Here is an 18,048-nt window from a genome sequence, read left to right as displayed (position 1 = left end):
CTACAGAGTAACGTGTAAGAGTGTGCGCGCGCACACACACACACAAACATACACACACACACGTCACTGTGTTAAGGATTTATTTAAAGCAAAAACAAAATACAAATAGGCAACAAAGCACAAACTGAAACAGAACAATTCTTCACACAAGACAACAATAAACAACAACAACCACGATAAACATGAATGCCTGCTGCTGTTGTAGTTATATCAGATTCAGCAGACAGATTATTTGAAAACTGCATATTGGACAGATGTTTGACTGATGTTTATTAAACTCTAGAGCAGGTTTATGGGCCGCTGTTTTACTGCACTACATCTGAACATTTATTTCTACAGAATTGTAGTGTTTGTTCCTCTGTGATGCTAAAAAGTGTAATTTCAATAGTTTATAAATGTTTACATACTGTTTTCTGCAGGTATGTGCACAAATAATATCACATCTCTACAAGTATCAGTGCATCTCTGATAACAGTGATACTATTCGTTTGGCTTTAACAATAGACACCTTTAGGTTTGACTAAAGGTCAATTAGGTTTGATTAAAAATCCAAAATAATAAATACATGATTTTAAAAGGCTCTGACTAAACCTCAACTGTTATTAATGCGCCCCCTGTGGACAGTGGAAAGGAACTACATTTCCTGGACTTCTAAGTTCCTTGTGAGTTTCTGTTCAGTTTCATGCCCCTCTTTATAAAAAATACCCGAATCAGGTTTGAAGACTAAAGCAGCATTTTTTCAAGAAATCCTGCCCCAGTCTCCAAAATGTAGTCCATCAACTCCTGACGTTTACTTTAATTTACACCGGGGAAACGTGGATAATGCCGGTAAAAGGTAATAGAAATTAATCAACAGTAGTTGATTAATTTTCATTAATCAACTTAATTTTCATTAATCAACAATAAAATGATTAATTTTGATTAATCATTTTATTTATTAATTTATGGAGTCCTAGGCAAAGCTAAAAATGCAACAGTTAGGAACTCAAATATAACAAAATATTAAAATACTGAGAAATTCTAACTCAAAGCTCTTTTATATCTAAAATTGCCTTCCTGCAGTCATTAACATTCCTCTCAGTATCATTTTGGCAGAAACAGAAGAACAGTGATGGTGAAAATAATGAACAGTCTGTGTAAAAGTGTAAAATCATAAAGTGTAACATTCCTCTCATCTTTACTACACAGTTCGGAGGCTAATGTGTGTGTTCTCTGGAGACTAAGCTAAAGCTGAAGTTAAAAACTAGCATAGTTAGCATAATGCTAATGTCTGATATGGAAAGCTCAGCTGGTATTGTGGGAAAACTGCCTTTATTCATAAATATTAAGGCATTGTTGGGTTAAATCATCTCAGGTTCTGCTGAGGCTTGGTGGGTGGACGTCTTCCCACTGGGAGTCTTCCGGAATCTGACCTTGTCCAATCACCGTTCACCGTCCAACATCTCAGGCTGCTTTCTTTGCAACGGCTAATCCGATCAGCCCTGCCAGTCCGGCCACACCCAGTCCGATCCCTCCAACTATGGCCATGCCGACCAGCCCGTCTACACAGAGGAAACACAGTGTATTAGAGCACAGCTTGTACAGGCACTGTCCATTTAGAGGAGTTAAACCTCTGCCTGGATACTGTTTTTACCCTTAAAGAGCAACACCAGCAGCCTTTCATTCGGTGTGACCTAAAATTCAGCCAACTGAGACAGACAGAAATGTCTTTAGGAAACAAAAGGCCCTGTGCATCCTGATCACTGACAGATGATCTACAGTGAACAGATCGCTGACTACAGTGAACTACATCAGTCACAAACTACACTGTACACACACAGATCCCCACTCCCTCTACAGTGAACTACATCAGTCATAAATTACACTGTACACACACAGCTCCTCGCTCCCTCTACAGTGAACTACATCAGTCACAAACTACACTGTACACACACAGCTCCTCGCTCCCTCTACAGTGAACTACATCAGTCACAAACTACACTGTACACACACAGCTCCTCGCTCCCCCTACAGTGAACTACATCAGTCACAAACTACACTGTACACACACAGCTCCTCACTCCCTCTACAGTGAACTACATCAGTCACAAACTACACTGTACACACACAGCTCCTCGCTCCCTCTACAGTGAACTACATCAGTCAAAAACTACACTGTACACACACAGCTCCTCACTCCCTCTACAGTGAACTACATCAGTCACAAACTACACTGTACACGCACAGCTCCTCACTCCCTCTACAGTGAACTACATCAGTCATAAATTACACTGTACACACACAGCTCCTCGCTCCCTCTACAGTGAACTACATCAGTCACAAACTACACTGTACACACACAGCTCCTCGCTCCCTCTACAGTGAACTACATCAGTCATAAATTACACTGTACACACACAGCTCCTCACTCCCTCTACAGTGAACTACATCAGTCACAAACTACACTGTACACGCACAGCTCCTCACTCCCTCTACAGTGAACTACATCAGTCACGAACTACACTGTACACACACAGCTCCTCACTCCCTCTACAGTGAACTACATCAGTCACAAACTACACTGTACACGCACAGCTCCTCACTCCCTCTACAGTGAACTACATCAGTCACAAACTACACTGTACACGCACAGCTCCTCACTCCCTCTACAGTGAACTACATCAGTCACAAATTACAATGTACACACACAGCTCCTCGCTCCCTCTACAGTGAACTACATCAGTCATAAATTACACTGTACACACACAGCTCCTCGCTCCCTCTACAGTGAACTACATCAGTCACAAACTACACTGTACACACACAGCTCCTCGCTCCCTCTACAGTGAACTACATCAGTCATAAATTACACTGTACACACACAGCTCCTCGCTCCCCCTACAGTGAACTACATCAGTCATAAATTACACTGTACACACACAGCTCCTCGCTCCCTCTACAGTGAACTACATCAGTCACAAACTACACTGTACACACACAGCTCCTCCCTCCCTCTACAGTGAACTACATCAGTCACAAACTACACTGTACACACACAGCTCCTCACTCCCTCTACAGTGAACTACATCAGTCACAAACTACCCTGTACACACACAGCTCCTCGCTCCCTCTACAGTGAACTACATCAGTCACAAACTACACTGTACACACACAGCTCCTCCCTCCCTCTACAGTGAACTACATCAGTCACAAACTACACTGTACACACACAGCTCCTCACTCCCTCTATAGTGAACTACATCAGTCACAAACTACACTGTACACACACAGCTCCTCACTCCCTCTACAGTGAACTACATCAGTCACAAACTACACTGTACACACACAGCTCCTCGCTCCCTCTACAGTGAACTACATCAGTCATAAACTACACTGTACACACACAGCTCCTCCCTCCCTCTACAGCGAACTACATCAGTCACAAACTACACTGTACACACACAGCTCCTCGCTCCCTCTACAGTGAACTACATCAGTCATAAACTACACTGTACACACACAGCTCCTCGCTCCCTCTACAGTGAACTACATCAGTCACAAACTACACTGTACACACACAGCTCCTCGCTCCCCCTACAGTGAACTACATCAGTCACAAACTACACTGTACACACACAGCTCCTCACTCCCTCTACAGTGAACTACATCAGTCACAAACTACACTGTACACACACAGCTCCTCGCTCCCTCTACAGTGAACTACATCAGTCACAAACTACACTGTACACACACAGCTCCTCGCTCCCTCTACAGTGAACTACATCAGTCAAAAACTACACTGTACACACACAGCTCCTCGCTCCCCCTACAGTGAACTACATCAGTCACAAACTACACTGTACACACACAGCTCCTCGCTCCCCCTACAGTGAACTACATCAGTCACAAACTACACTGTACACACACAGCTCCTCACTCCCTCTACAGTGAACTACATCAGTCATAAACTACACTGTACACACACAGCTCCTCGCTCCCCCTACAGTGAACTACATCAGTCACAAACTACACTGTACACACACAGCTCCTCACTCCCTCTACAGTGAACTACATCAGTCACAAACTACACTGTACACACACAGTTCCTCGATCCCCCTACAGTGAACTACATCAGTCATAAACTACACTGTACACACACAGCTCCTCACTCCCTCTACAGTGAACTACATCAGTCACAAACTACACTGTACACGCACAGCTCCTCACTCCCTCTACAGTGAACTACATCAGTCATAAATTACACTGTACACACACAGCTCCTCGCTCCCTCTACAGTGAACTACATCAGTCACAAACTACACTGTACACACACAGCTCCTCGCTCCCTCTACAGTGAACTACATCAGTCATAAATTACACTGTACACACACAGCTCCTCACTCCCTCTACAGTGAACTACATCAGTCACAAACTACACTGTACACGCACAGCTCCTCACTCCCTCTACAGTGAACTACATCAGTCACGAACTACACTGTACACACACAGCTCCTCACTCCCTCTACAGTGAACTACATCAGTCACAAACTACACTGTACACGCACAGCTCCTCACTCCCTCTACAGTGAACTACATCAGTCACAAATTACAATGTACACACACAGCTCCTCGCTCCCTCTACAGTGAACTACATCAGTCATAAATTACACTGTACACACACAGCTCCTCGCTCCCTCTACAGTGAACTACATCAGTCACAAACTACACTGTACACACACAGCTCCTCGCTCCCTCTACAGTGAACTACATCAGTCATAAATTACACTGTACACACACAGCTCCTCGCTCCCTCTACAGTGAACTACATCAGTCATAAATTACACTGTACACACACAGCTCCTCGCTCCCTCTACAGTGAACTACATCAGTCACAAACTACACTGTACACACACAGCTCCTCCCTCCCTCTACAGTGAACTACATCAGTCACAAACTACACTGTACACACACAGCTCCTCACTCCCTCTACAGTGAACTACATCAGTCACAAACTACACTGTACACACACAGCTCCTCGCTCCCTCTACAGTGAACTACATCAGTCACAAACTACACTGTACACACACAGCTCCTCCCTCCCTCTACAGTGAACTACATCAGTCACAAACTACACTGTACACACACAGCTCCTCACTCCCTCTATAGTGAACTACATCAGTCACAAACTACACTGTACACACACAGCTCCTCACTCCCTCTACAGTGAACTACATCAGTCACAAACTACACTGTGCACACACAGCTCCTCGCTCCCTCTACAGTGAACTTACATCAGTCATAAACTACACTGTACACACACAGCTCCTCCCTCCCTCTACAGTGAACTACATCAGTCACAAACTACACTGTACACACACAGCTCCTCGCTCCCTCTACAGTGAACTACATCAGTCATAAACTAACAGGAGGATGGCGCTTCCTGCTGCTGCGGACCCAGCACTGCAGAAACTGCACTAAAAAATATGTTTTAGAGGAAAGTATATTTATTTTATCCCTAATTTTGCACAATATTCACTCAGTTAGTCCCTGATCTCCCTGGGTCTACACACCTCCAAAAGATATATAGTACATTTTCTGCAGTGCGGAGCCCAAAGCAGCAACAACAGAGGCTCTATTCTCACATTTACAGCTCAGTGGAGCATCCAAATGTTTTTAAAGCTGGAGTTTTAAGATAAAAATATTACTTAGTGTTACTTTAAGAATTTCTGAAATACAGGACTGCACTGGATCTTCATGTCCTCTGCTCTGAGTTGACCTCTATGTCTTTTAGACCTGTCCAGCAGCAGACGTAGGAAAGTTAGAGCAGTTCCTGACCTCTCTTCATGGCCTTGTTGATGAGCTTCTCCATCTCCAGAGCCTGTGTGTTCCCCGGCTCGTTGCTCAGCAGAGTTCGGATATACTTCAGCCCTTTCTCATACTCCTGCAGAACCAGGGAGGACAGACAGGACAACAGAGAGGACAGACAGGACAACAGAGAGGACAGACAGGACAGCAGGTCAGTACTCAGGTCAGAGACAGTGCGGACTCACTGCTGAACTCATGCTCACCTTGAGTTTGTAGTTGCCCACGGCCAGGTAGAACAGGAAGTCCCTCTGGTCATCTTTGCTCCCTTTATGGACGAGCTCTGTGGAAATTCAGTGTACGTTTAGAGACCCCTCCACACACACACACTTCCCTGGCCAGTTGGAGGTTCTAGTGTGTTCTCCATCATCTCGTCCTTCATTAACAAATCAGTCAATGTCAGTAGTAGTGGGGTGTTTCTGATAAAGTGGCCAGTGAGTGTCAGTAGAGGGGGGTGTTTCTGATAAAGTGGCCAGTGAGTGTCAGTAGAGGGGGGGTGTTTCTGATAAAGTGGCCAGTGAGTGTCAGTAGAGGGGGGTGTTTCTGATAAAGTGGCCAGTGTATGTTCTGGAATGGACTGAAATGGACAGGAGTGTATATCAGAGGTGTATGAAGTAGATTAAGTATAGATTGGTGTAACTAAGGTTATATATTTGCGGTAGAACAGTAGTTTGTGTGTAACGTAAATTTCAGACGTATATAAACCGTGTGCTGTCTCACCGTCCAGGAGCTCGATACCCTTTTTAATATCAGAGCTGGATTTGCTCCGGATTAAACACCACGCATATTCGAATTTAGTTTCTTTGGAGACGCTGCCCTTCGCCAGCTCCGCCTGGAACTTCTTCTCGAACCTCTGCGGATAAACAAACAAACAAACAAACAGGAGCAGAGAGATCAGAGGGACAGAGGTCGCCCCTGGTGCGGGTTAATGTCCTGTACGCGTGGTTTTTAATCCCAAATCTCCCGAATCTTTACCTGCAGATCTTCAGGAGCCACGACCTCCTCCACCACCGCCTCCATGCTTGTTTTGGATGACGTCACCCGGTCACATGACACGCCGAGCTTGGTCATCACGTGATGTGGAAATGACCTCCGCTAGTCTGAAAACATTTATTGTTGCTTTATTTTTTTCCTCGTATGAATAAATTGCTTTATCTCTTTTAAAGCCGCACTCTGTAAATGAAGTCCATTTTTATATATGTTCATATCTAAAGCAAGATTTACAGCAAACGGTTTCAGAATTAAATAATCATAAAATCAACTGTTTAATATTTTAAGGTTTTAGGCCAAATATTCAGGCCAGTCTTTGCAAAGCAGCCCGTGACTAACAATAAAATCACATGTTTATAGAAATTAAAAGTTGTTAGACTTTAGTTTTATAAAATTATTTTCAGACTCTTTTATAAAACACTATTTTCAGTGTTTTTTTTTTTTTTTTTTTTTTTTTTTTTGAGTGCACAGTTAGCATTAGCCGAACATAAGACTACTGTTGTGTAGGTTTCTACTCTAATGCTGTAAAAGCTGCACATTTCTGGATTATTTCTAACACTTTCTCTCTCTTTCCATGTGGATTGATTGATCAGAACCTGGTGGTCACGTGACTCATTAGTGACACTCACCTGTCAGGTGTGTGAGTTTCAGAAGCTTTAGTTTGAACCCAGTTCAGCGTATTTCAGCAGATATTTCTGAAGAAGACGTTTATAATTCGTTTAATTTGATGAAAATTTATGTATCACATTAACACAGTTACAAAAATGAATCATAAGAAATTTTTGATTTTGTGAGTGTCTCTGGTCAAATTCAGGCAGTTGGATATGAATGCAGTAGCCTACAGTGTTAAAGCCTGAGTATTGTCCAATGGGAGAATAAATAATCATGGGTCCTCTCTTCTTTTACAGTGCTTTGTTGTTGGGATTGTTGTCTTTGACCCTAGGTCAGTCTACACAGGACGGTAAGTACTTCAGCTCATCATCAGTTTTACAGAAATTCAGGGCTTTTCCAGAGAAAACTGCAGTGTTTATTCACTCTTATCTCAGTGAAGCAGTGGAGGAGGATCCCATGCTACTCCTGTGTGCTGGAAGAAGTGGGGGTTTCCACTGCTGGTGGTTTCTGGTCGAGATTAGTCTCTGCATCTGGAAAGTTGTCCTGAATAAATACGATACATATTTTTTCTTGTTTTCTGCAGGAATGTTTAAGACTGAGTGTCGTGATCGGCATTTCTTGCTGTTTGTGAAGTCACACTTCCTCGGACCCAAGTTCAGGTTTGAAGTACAAGGTAAAGAGGTTAAAAATGGGGTTGAGTTTGTTTTTTCATTGGTGACACTTTCTGATGGAAATAAAGGAAACAGCAGCTTATTTTTATCATTAGTGTTGAATCTCTGTGAGAACTGATACTTTCTGAGTAACAGAAGTGGAGCCTGGCGCTGTGACACACTGTGGACTCCAGGGGCCGGTTTTACAAAACTTTTAATTGTGGTCTAAATTCGTCTGGATCAATCAAATCGCCATTTTCAAAATTAACTCGGGTATTTTGCCCAATTTTTTCAAAACCTTTTCTGATTGGATTAAACTGGTCCAGATCTCTCAGGGTGAGGATTTCTAGATCTGTATTTTCTGTGAGTTAAGACCACCTCAATACTGCCATCTGCTGGACAACATTTTACTTGCCTTTCTTAAAAAAAATTGTAAATATGTTTGCGTGTGAGTGCTTTAAAATCACTTTTACACAACACCGGTTTATTTCCAAGTCGTTTCTGTACGAGGCGTGTCCTCATCACACTCGAATCCTGCTTGAATCCACCTCTCAAAGTGGGATCATCATAACCCTCTTATTTTGTATCAAAACTATCCTAGATTTCTGCCCGAAGTTTAGAAAAACCCAGCTGTAGGATTTAATCCTGATTAAAGTTTAGACTGGATCATATAATCCAGATCTAAAATCTAAAGGATCAGAAACCACAGATTATGATTAAGAATGTAAAGCTACAGGCTTAATCCAACACATGGATCTGTCCTATACAAGGCTTTACTCTACATCGCTGTGTGTGTGTGTGTTTTAGGAGAGTCAGGAGTCCGTACGGTTGAGGGCCACTGGGCAGAGGAGTGTGGTTATTCTCTGCTGATGGACTCCTGGGGAGATCTGACACTCAGAGTCTCGTACCTCGCCTGCGCTGTGGACAACCAGGTGCCTCTTGCCTCTGGGGGGATTCTGGGAGGATTTTATAAAGCAGGATTTCATAGTTAGCCAGATAACTTCAGCCCAAGCTCGAGCCTATCCACCATAACCCCCAACTTTGGGCTTAAAGGAGCAGTCATTCATTTTTACCAACACAAAGGGCCTAACGTTTGTTCATAATTGTGCCTGTTTATGGTCCATAGAGTGCATCCCCTGCACGGTGGGGTCCACGCTCACCTCCAATACCTTCAGGCTGCTAGGTGTCAGTATGTGAAGGAGAATCAGAGCAGGAAGTCTGGCTCTTGTTAAGAGATGTGGCTCACTGATAAATCCTGCTGATTGGTGGTTTTTTGTTTATTGATGCTGCAGTGAGTCTGATTGGTGGTTGTTCTTCTCCAGGATGATTCTGACTTCCGGCTGATGCTGTGGCTTGTGAAAGTGGGTCCTGATGGAGAGGACCTTTCTCGTCACCCTCTGCCGCTCTCCTGCAGTCTGGAGGAGTCATGGCGCCCCCGAGAGGTCGTCTGTGAGAACAACTACATGGAGGTGTTTGCAAACATATATGTTAATATTTCAGTGTGTTATAATACGTACCTCATCTCAACATCTTTACATACGTGTGTGTGTGTGGGTTTACACAGGTCTCTGTGGAGAAACGGCTTCCTCCTGATCACAGAGGAACTGAGTTTGTGACCCCACCTCCTGTGGTAACTGTGTGTATTATATTAATGTATTTAAAATATTATGACCAACTACACTATTTTTACAACTTGATTGTGTGTGTGTGTGTGTGTCTGTGTGTGTGTAGGACGATGCACTGCGTGAGTGGCGTGTGATGTTCCGTGTGCCTGATCTCCGGCAGCACCCAGGCTCCGGCTGGACTCCGCTGAAGGAGGAGAATATTCCTGTAAACCTGGTTCACCTGCTTGGTTACCGTATCATCCCCACGGCAACGCGCATAGTTCTCCGCTGTGGATACGGGTCCAGACTTGCGTACAATCTCCAGGTCAGAGCCACGGACTCGTGCCCAGCTTTAAAACACAGCACTGACCACTGGTCAATATCGCTTATTGATCACTGATGATGTCATTTACGTAAAAAATATTTGTGCATAAAGAAAGTCAAGGTGCTTTTTTAACCTTTATATGATCCACACAGTTATTTTGACAGTGTGTAATACACTGCAGGAAGTGTAGGGGGCAGTATGTCTAATTATTGCACATTCTAAGAGTGGGCAATCTTATCGGCAAAGTGCCGTTTTGCCGGCTGGGTTTTAGTCCATTCAGACCAGAGCACACCTGATTACATGTCTTTAATTCTCAGTCTCAGTAAAACAACTGATCATGTGACCTCCTGGTGGTTTGGAACCAAAAACAGCAGCGGCACAGGCCCCTTTTTAAATATGTTTGGCCGACACAGTGGAGCAGCAGGTAGTGTCTCTGTCACAGCTCCAAGGTCCTGTGGGTTGTGGGTCTGAGGAGTGTGGTGTGTGTGTGTTTACTGTGTTTACCTGTGTGTGGATGTCTCCCACAGGATGGAGAGGTTTCAGTGGAAGTGGTCAGTGCTACCGTCCTGTACAGACACCACTGGACTCTGCTCAGAGTGGACACATCAGTGGCCTGCAGCACAAGTATGAATTATCTCACACTCTACATACACACCATTCCAGATTAATGTGAAGGTTATCAGCTTGGAGAGGAGGAGGAGGACTGTGGTTGTGGTGGGAAGTGTCCTGGTGGATGGTAGAGACTCGGCTTTCTTTCCAGTGTTGAGTGAATGGAACCAGCCTCCTCTACGTCTCCAACACACACCCAACTTTTTACTCCCTCTCCTCCTCCACCAGCGCCTCTACCATCTACAGAGCTGCTTTACCCCTCTTTACTCCAGATAAGGGCAGATTGGAAGGTGGTGATGTGCTCTTGGTGTTGCCCTGGCTGCTGCCCCCACTGGTGGTGAGCCCAGTTAGAGAGAAGAGTCTGAAGGTGGCAGTGGGGGGACATTACATCACACAGTGTGTGGCCCATAACCGTGGTTACCGCATCCACGACAACAACGGTACCATAGAGATCCGCATCCCATTTGGAGCTGAGGGAGGACGCCTTAAGGCATGTTTATACAAAAACACATATACACTGTCTCTCTCTCTCACACACACACACACACACACACACATTCAAGCTGCACTCCAAAGCCTAGGCTGCAGCGAAGGTAGGACGACCTAAGACTCCTCATTAGTGACCTCGGTCACAAAAATGGAGCGGTGTAAGGAGGCTGAGTCGTGACGTCACCGGAAAGATCTGCCTCAAAGCATTAACAAGACTTTAAAATTTATACATTATTAAAATAAACATTATTATTATTAATAAAATAATACTGTTATAAAAATGTTATTAAAACACATTCCTCAGACTTCATTTACATCTCAACGAGGATTAAATATAAAACAGTAATAAATAAAATAAATGTTTCTGTGGTTCTGTAATATACCAATAAACGTATTGATTAAATGTTACAGAGACAAATGTTGTAATCAGTTATTTAACACTTTAAAGGTAAGCGAACTCTGCTCCTGAAGCTCGTTTTTCTCCGTGTCTTGTTTATTTTCTTCTTTGTGCCAGACGTGAGCAGAGAATTGTGGGTAACTGAGGGCCATGAAGGATACGTCTGTTGCATCTTTCAAATGTCTCCAAATGTAGGCTGCGTTTCTTGGCCGTACACGAAGGGTCCTTATCATCGGAACAGCCTTCTGTGATAAGCTCAGCCTCAACCTTTAGGAACGCAGCTCCACACACACAGAGGGCCCTGGACCAAGCCCATGACTCAGATTCCTCAGGTGTGTGTGTCTCAGGTCTTTCATGTTTTCCAATAAACGTGTGTATGTGTGTGTGTGTGTGTGTGTGTGTATAGAGTGCTGTATCTGCAGGTGTGTATTCTCAGCTGTATGAAGTGGATGTGGAGCTGCTGAGACAGTGGCAGGATTCGACCTGGAACCAAACACAGCGCAGCTTCAGAACCTTGAGAGTCGACCAGAAACACACACCCATCATCACCAACCGTGAGAGAGAGAAACAGAGACACACACACACACACACACACACAGCATCAGAACCCTGAGAACCAACTGGAAACACACCACTGTCCTCATCAATTAACTTAACCAATGGTTCTTTGCTGCTTAAGGGGGGTAATGATTCAGTTGAGAACCTTCTGAAGAACCTTTAAGTTTGTGTAATGTTACTGTGGCATGAGAACCTCACATCCCCACATTACCAGCCTCTGAATATTTAAATACTGTTTTATATCGTGTCATAAAAGGAACTGCAGGAACAGAGAGGGAGGGAGTGATGGAGTCAAATACAGAGACTGTTCTGAAAGGGTTTTTCTGTCTGTCTCTCCCCCTCTCAGTCACAGCGCCCTCTGGAGGTGGAAGGTTGGCAGTGTCTGTGGGTGTGTTCCTCCCTGACGTGGTGTTGGAGAATGTGACAGTGGCAACACGTGTGTTTAATTTGAACGAATCCAAACAGAACACCGTCCAAATCTCACAGCTTTCCTTCCCCAACGGAACACACTCCTACCTGCTGCAGGTGCCCTTCTCACACCCCCTCGTCACAAGCAAGGTGAGGACACACACACACACACATTTTTGGAGTGATGCTCCAAAAATACACTCTTCTACAACAGTGTGGGGACACTGCAGGAAACGTGTGGGAACCCCTGGCCTTGCCTTTTCTGCTTTTGGTTCAGGTCCCTGCCGTGGACCGATGTTGAGGTGTGGGCTGTGTGTCGGCTGATTTGATTGATTGATTTTCCTCTGTGCAGTATCTGGGAGGAGGTTACAGGAGCTACTCTCTCTCTCTGCTCTTCTCCTTCCTGCTGTCTCCTGATGGAGAGGTGTTCCACGTTCCCGCTGCTGTCCGAGCCACTCAGCAGGACGTCGGTGAGTCCACACTCCTCCTCACCACCAAAAAAGTAGTAATCAATCCTTCTGTCCGTGATGTACTTATCCTTTATAAAGTGGAAGGATCTGCTGCTGAGTGGTGTCTGAATGAACCAGTGGCCCTCACCTCAGGGCAGCTATGTTTAAACCAGCTCCAGTACAGGTGGAATAGCTCTAACACATCTGGGCCCCTAGGTGTCAGTGTAACAGTTGATTCACTTTTAAGATCCTAACCTCAGTAAAAACAAACCTGCTCTGGGTTTTCCTTGTGTGTGATGTCTAACTCCAACCTTGTTCCTCCCGCATTTATTCCGCAGTGGCGCCACGTCTGGGGGGCGAGTGTACGGAGCATGGCGTCAGGATCCTGGTGCACTATGGGGACCTGGAGGCGGAGTGGAGTGTGTATGTGGGTGGACTGAAACTCGACTGGCAGCTGGTTCAAGAAGGACAGTATGTAGTGGACAGTACAGAGGAGTTCCTCAGCCTGGAGATACCACTCTACGCTCCAGGGGTGGACTACAGGGTAAACACACTGACCTTTGTCCCCTACACAGCAATGTTTTTTAATATCAAAACCACTTTGAAATGTCTTACACACTCATGTTTAGCAGTCTGACATTTCTCCACAAGAGGGCACTATGAGCACAGAAGGAATAATAAGATCTGTGTATGTTTAAATAAGAGCTAAAATGACAACTCTAATACTGTCACACTGCTGTAATCTGGTGTCTCAGGGGTTGGATCTGCGGGGACTGGAGGTCAGTGTTTGGGTCAGTGTGGTCCACATGGCGACGATGGAGGAGTTCACACACCTGCAGGAGTGTTTGTTACCTGTGGAGGAACTGCTCGGTAAAGGTTCTACTTCTGTATAAACACAGTCTACAGAACAGTGCTCCCTTTCTGACCAACTCAAACCCATTTACTTGTGTGTGTTCTGTGCAGTGTGTCTGCCAGATGGTCAGATGGTGGTGCTGTTGGACTTGTCTGCTGTGTTCCCTGGTGCCAATCCTGGGCTCCTGGCTCTACAGGACTCGTCCTGTGTTCCTCTGGCCTCTGACGGATCCAGTGTTATGTTCAGATTTAACACAGAGACGTGCGGAACCACAGTTACTGTGAGTTCCAATCAATCATTCATTCATTAATTCATTCATTATCATTAACCGCTTATCCAGTTCAGGGTGGCGGTGGGTCCAGAGCCTACCTGGAATCATTGTGCGCAAGGCAGGAACACACCCTGGAGGGGGCGCCAGTCCTTCACTGGGTGACACACACACACATTCACTCACGCACTCTCACCTACAGATACTTTTGCGTCTCCAATCCACTTACCAGCGTGTGTTTTTGGGGCGTGGGAGGAAGACACAGACCCACGCAGACACAGAGAGAACACACCACACTCCTCACAGACAGTCACCCGGAGGAAACCCACGCAGACACAGAGAGAACACACCACACTCCTCACAGACAGTCACTCGGAGGAAACCCACACAGAGAAAACCCTGGAGTTGTGTGACTGCGACACCTACCTGCTGCTCCACCGTGCTGCCTCCAATAAATCAATAAATTAAAAGTATTTAAAGAAGAAGTTTGGTGAAAAAAAAAAAAAAAATCAAAAGTCCATTGTTTTTCCCCTGACTCCAGATGTGGTCGTTTTGCTGAGAAAAGTTGGGATTCATAATCCTGCTGCTTTTATTTGGAGCTAGAAGGCGGCTAACGTTGATAACAAACACTAGCAATCAGTAGTCCCAAATAGATTTTTGGACATATTGACAAATATTTGTCACTAGGTCATGACTTGAGTGCCCTTGAGCAAGGCACATAACCCCCAACTGCTCCCTGGGTGCCGTGGCTAGGGCTGCTCACTGCCATCTTGTGTGTGTGTGTGTGTGTGTAAAAATGCTTTTCACTGCGCACATTGGGTTAAATGTGGAGAACAAATTCTTGTGTCTGCGCAAGCACAGTGGCCAATTAAGTGCTTCTAATTCTAATTTGTTTTTACATCAAAATTTTCAAATACGCTTTGGAAAAACACACGTTTCAGCTGAAACTGGGACTACTTTTATTTCCACATCACTCCCCGCTCTCCCGTACTATTCCGCCATCTACAGGAGCTGGGGTAAAGCGTCTTGTGTGGAGTGATACTAAACTGTGAGAGGGAAAACATGATTCTGGTTAATCTAGAACACCGTTCTCCTGTTCCAGTTCTACTGTGTAGTAGTGTTGCATCCTGAAACAGAACCTGAATATGGACCGAGAGACGTCTGTCCTGTGTTTTTTGTTTTTTGTGTTGTGGGCCCCCCTCCCTACAGTGATAGTGTAATTCACTTTTACAGCACTGTCCTGAAATCGAGGGGTAGTGGGAGGCAGAAGTGGTTTCTTACCCTCCCCTCTTCCATAAGCTATAAAGTGCAGTTTCTGCAGTGCTAAACTTAAAAAAGTTAGTAAAAAAAAAAAGTAGGATGGACAGGACCTTTTATTTTCCCTGTTACAGCTCAGTGGAGCATCACAGTGAGTTTGAAGCTGTAATTTAAAAAAAAAAAAGTATATACAACCTAGTGTTACTTTAAAAAAAAGGCTATTTGTGACTATTCACCTCCAGTGTTTGTTAGCAACGTTAGCCTCCCAGTTCTAAGGGAAGTGGAGTTTTGACTCCAAGTAGAAGCCATACTGCCCTCTACGGTTCCTGTAGTGCATTACACTCTGTCAGAACGACAGTTTGGATCATGGGAAAGCTTTTTTTTTTTTCTCTTTTTTGATGTGAAAGGTATTTTCAGGTGAGAGGTCAGGTATAACCAGATGATGTTGATCCCTACTGGTCAGATGGTGCGGGTTAATTAAACTGTGTTTGATGTCGTGGATGTAAGTGTGAGCTCTGATGTGAATCTCCTGCTCGTTGCCCACAGCATGTGGACGGTCATGTGATCTACACCAACGAGGTTAGGCTCCTGTCCCCAAGCCCTGCCCATGTCAGGCAAGGACCCCACCCACACCTGTCCCCCAGGTGAGTGAGTCAGGTGTTACAGCATCCGTCAGTGTAAACACTGCGTGTGTATGGCTTTAAACTTTTATAGTTACTGACTTATCTCTCTGATAAGTTTATGACGTCCCTTTGAAGATGTGTGGTCGTTTACCTGGGTGTCAGTCCCTTTTATAAGAAGAATGTGTGTGTGTTCATCAGGATTCCCTTGATATGTGTGTATCCTGAGAACGAACCCAGCAGGGTGTCCATCTACAAACCACACTCCCCCCCCGCACCTCTCAGACCCCCACAACACACACACACTTCTCACAAACACAGCACAGGTAAGGACTTCACCTACACACACACACTCTCTGGTTTTGCTAAACTTGTGAGAACCTTCCATAGCAATGACTGTAGCTAATTTACACTAAATCTACACCTAATTCAGACTGTAACCTTAGTAACAGAAAATAATAATTTCACTTAGTTTTCAACATTAAAATTTTTGTCCAAAAAAAAAAGCAGTGAGACCTGAGAATCAGCTGTGAATATAGTTAATGGATCTTCGTCATGTGCCCGACTCAATCGTGTTCAGTTTAAGGTCCTCCACAGGGTTCGTTATTGTAAAGGGAAACTAGTACAAATACAACATGGGGTTGATGAACCAATCAGTAAAAGCCAATCTCACTCATGTTTCTCAAGTTGTTGGTCAGCAGTCACCTGGACTTTGCTGCTCATTTGCTCTGTGTTCCTCCTGCCAAACTACGCAGGTCTGGCACAGAGCCTTCAGTGTCTCAGGCCCAAAGTTATTCGTCTCTCTGTCACTGTCCACCTTTTAAGAAGCATTTAAATCTTTTCTTTTTCTCACCACAGCTGTAGTAGTCCTCATTATTCTTACTGTGCTCTTATGTCATCATCTGGAGTTTTATGTAATTTGTCTTTCACTCCTCGCTGCTTATTATAGTTTTATCCTGTTGTTGTACTGTAAAGTGTCCTAAAAGACGCTTATAAAAACGTATTGATCAGAAACATTTAAACTTGAAATTGTTCTAAGTTTTTAATGATGTATTTTCCGGTTGATTAACAATGGTTTAAATACTCTTTACACACTACTGAAGAGGTCTTGGCATATGTTTCTCTACCGGCAACGACCAGAGCACTGACCCCATCCACCAAAAGCCTCCCAGTGGCTCTGTGATTTGGTCATTTTCCTTGAATTGGAAAAGATTAGGTTTTAATCCAGAAAGACATCTATAAAATCCCAAAAATCATGGCACCCCACGATTGAAAAGCTTTCCCTCAAATGAGTGTCCCCTTCTCACTTCAGGCAAATGACACAGATGTAAAAGTTAAACATGTGAGTAATAATCTAACCACGTCAGGTTTTTGGAAAAAATGCATCAATAAATGATTCCTGACCAGATTCTATTTTATTTTTATTATTAAATACAATGTATTGTTTCTACTTATCTATTTATTTTTGGATGGTTATATTAATTCTCTTTATAATACCATAATACACAGTGTGGGATGTATACCACTATCAATAGCTTTGTACTTGCATATTTCCACAAATAAAACCATTAGAAATTGAGAGGAATACAAAAGTCATAAAAACAGACAGTCACTGCTCTGATGTGTGTTTCAGCTGTGGTGATTTGTTCATTTCTCATTAAATTCATCCATTTAGAAATGAAATGGCGCCCTCTGCCTGCTGGAGGATGAGGAAACTAGAGTAAGTGAATTCTCAATTAAACCGACACTTCAGCACATCTCACTTGATTGCTCTTCTCAGCCGTGTGTGTGTGTGTGTGTGTGTGTGTGTGTGTGTGTTAGTCCTGTTCTCTGAAGCCCTTCACCTGTGATGTTGCCATGAAGACAGCGGTGGACCCCTGCGGCATGGTGAAATGTGATTGGCCGAAAGTTCAGTCAGAGGCGCTTTGTCACAATCGCGATTTAAATAAAGTCTTATTTTTCTCATTGTGAACATCCTGGTCCTCTTTAACTTCCCTTCGCACGCATCACTTCCTGACGATCAATAACAGTGATTAACTCTTGATCAAAAATCAGTTCAGCCTTTAATTTATTTTTCCATATTTACACACGCCTCTGCATTAACCACACCCCTCTGTC

At 44.1% G+C, this 18,048-nt stretch overlaps 2 protein-coding genes across 5 annotated transcripts; one reads left to right on the top strand and one right to left on the bottom strand.

The window, feature by feature from the left end:
• Window positions 1-72: 72 nt before the first annotated feature.
• On the bottom strand, window positions 73-6,972 carry LOC136680194 (mitochondrial fission 1 protein-like). Its single transcript, XM_066658557.1, has 5 exons — window positions 6,817-6,972; window positions 6,562-6,694; window positions 6,048-6,124; window positions 5,815-5,920; window positions 73-1,541 (listed from the first exon to the last, which is right to left on the bottom strand). Exons 1-5 carry the CDS (start codon window positions 6,910-6,912, stop codon window positions 1,444-1,446), a joined length of 510 nt encoding a protein of 169 aa, XP_066514654.1. The 5' UTR covers window positions 6,913-6,972; the 3' UTR covers window positions 73-1,443.
• Window positions 5,978-17,881, top strand: zpax4 (zona pellucida protein AX 4). Of its 4 annotated transcripts, XM_066658546.1 has the most exons (20): window positions 5,978-5,995; window positions 7,425-7,467; window positions 7,740-7,792; window positions 8,027-8,116; window positions 8,901-9,025; window positions 9,416-9,562; window positions 9,658-9,729; window positions 9,825-10,022; window positions 10,550-10,646; window positions 10,904-11,121; window positions 11,924-12,071; window positions 12,422-12,633; window positions 12,836-12,953; window positions 13,271-13,476; window positions 13,688-13,802; window positions 13,896-14,065; window positions 15,857-15,954; window positions 16,132-16,256; window positions 17,606-17,650; window positions 17,752-17,881. In XM_066658546.1, the coding sequence occupies exons 4-19, from the start codon at window positions 8,029-8,031 to the stop codon at window positions 17,638-17,640; spliced, it is 2,172 nt and encodes a 723-aa protein (XP_066514643.1). In that variant the 5' UTR covers window positions 5,978-5,995; window positions 7,425-7,467; window positions 7,740-7,792; window positions 8,027-8,028; the 3' UTR covers window positions 17,641-17,650; window positions 17,752-17,881. The 4 variants fall into 4 exon arrangements, with proteins under 4 accessions (XP_066514643.1, XP_066514646.1, XP_066514638.1 ...); XM_066658549.1 differs by lacking the exon at window positions 5,978-5,995 and having other exon boundaries at window positions 7,409-7,467; XM_066658541.1 differs by lacking the exons at window positions 5,978-5,995; window positions 7,425-7,467 and adding an exon at window positions 7,485-7,621 and having other exon boundaries at window positions 9,658-9,723.
• The last annotated feature ends 167 nt before the right edge of the window (window positions 17,882-18,048 follow it).

Source organism: Hoplias malabaricus, chromosome 2 (assembly GCF_029633855.1).
Source record: "Hoplias malabaricus isolate fHopMal1 chromosome 2, fHopMal1.hap1, whole genome shotgun sequence".
Lineage (NCBI taxonomy): Eukaryota > Metazoa > Chordata > Actinopteri > Characiformes > Erythrinidae > Hoplias > Hoplias malabaricus.
This window is presented reverse-complemented; position numbering and strand designations above follow the sequence as displayed.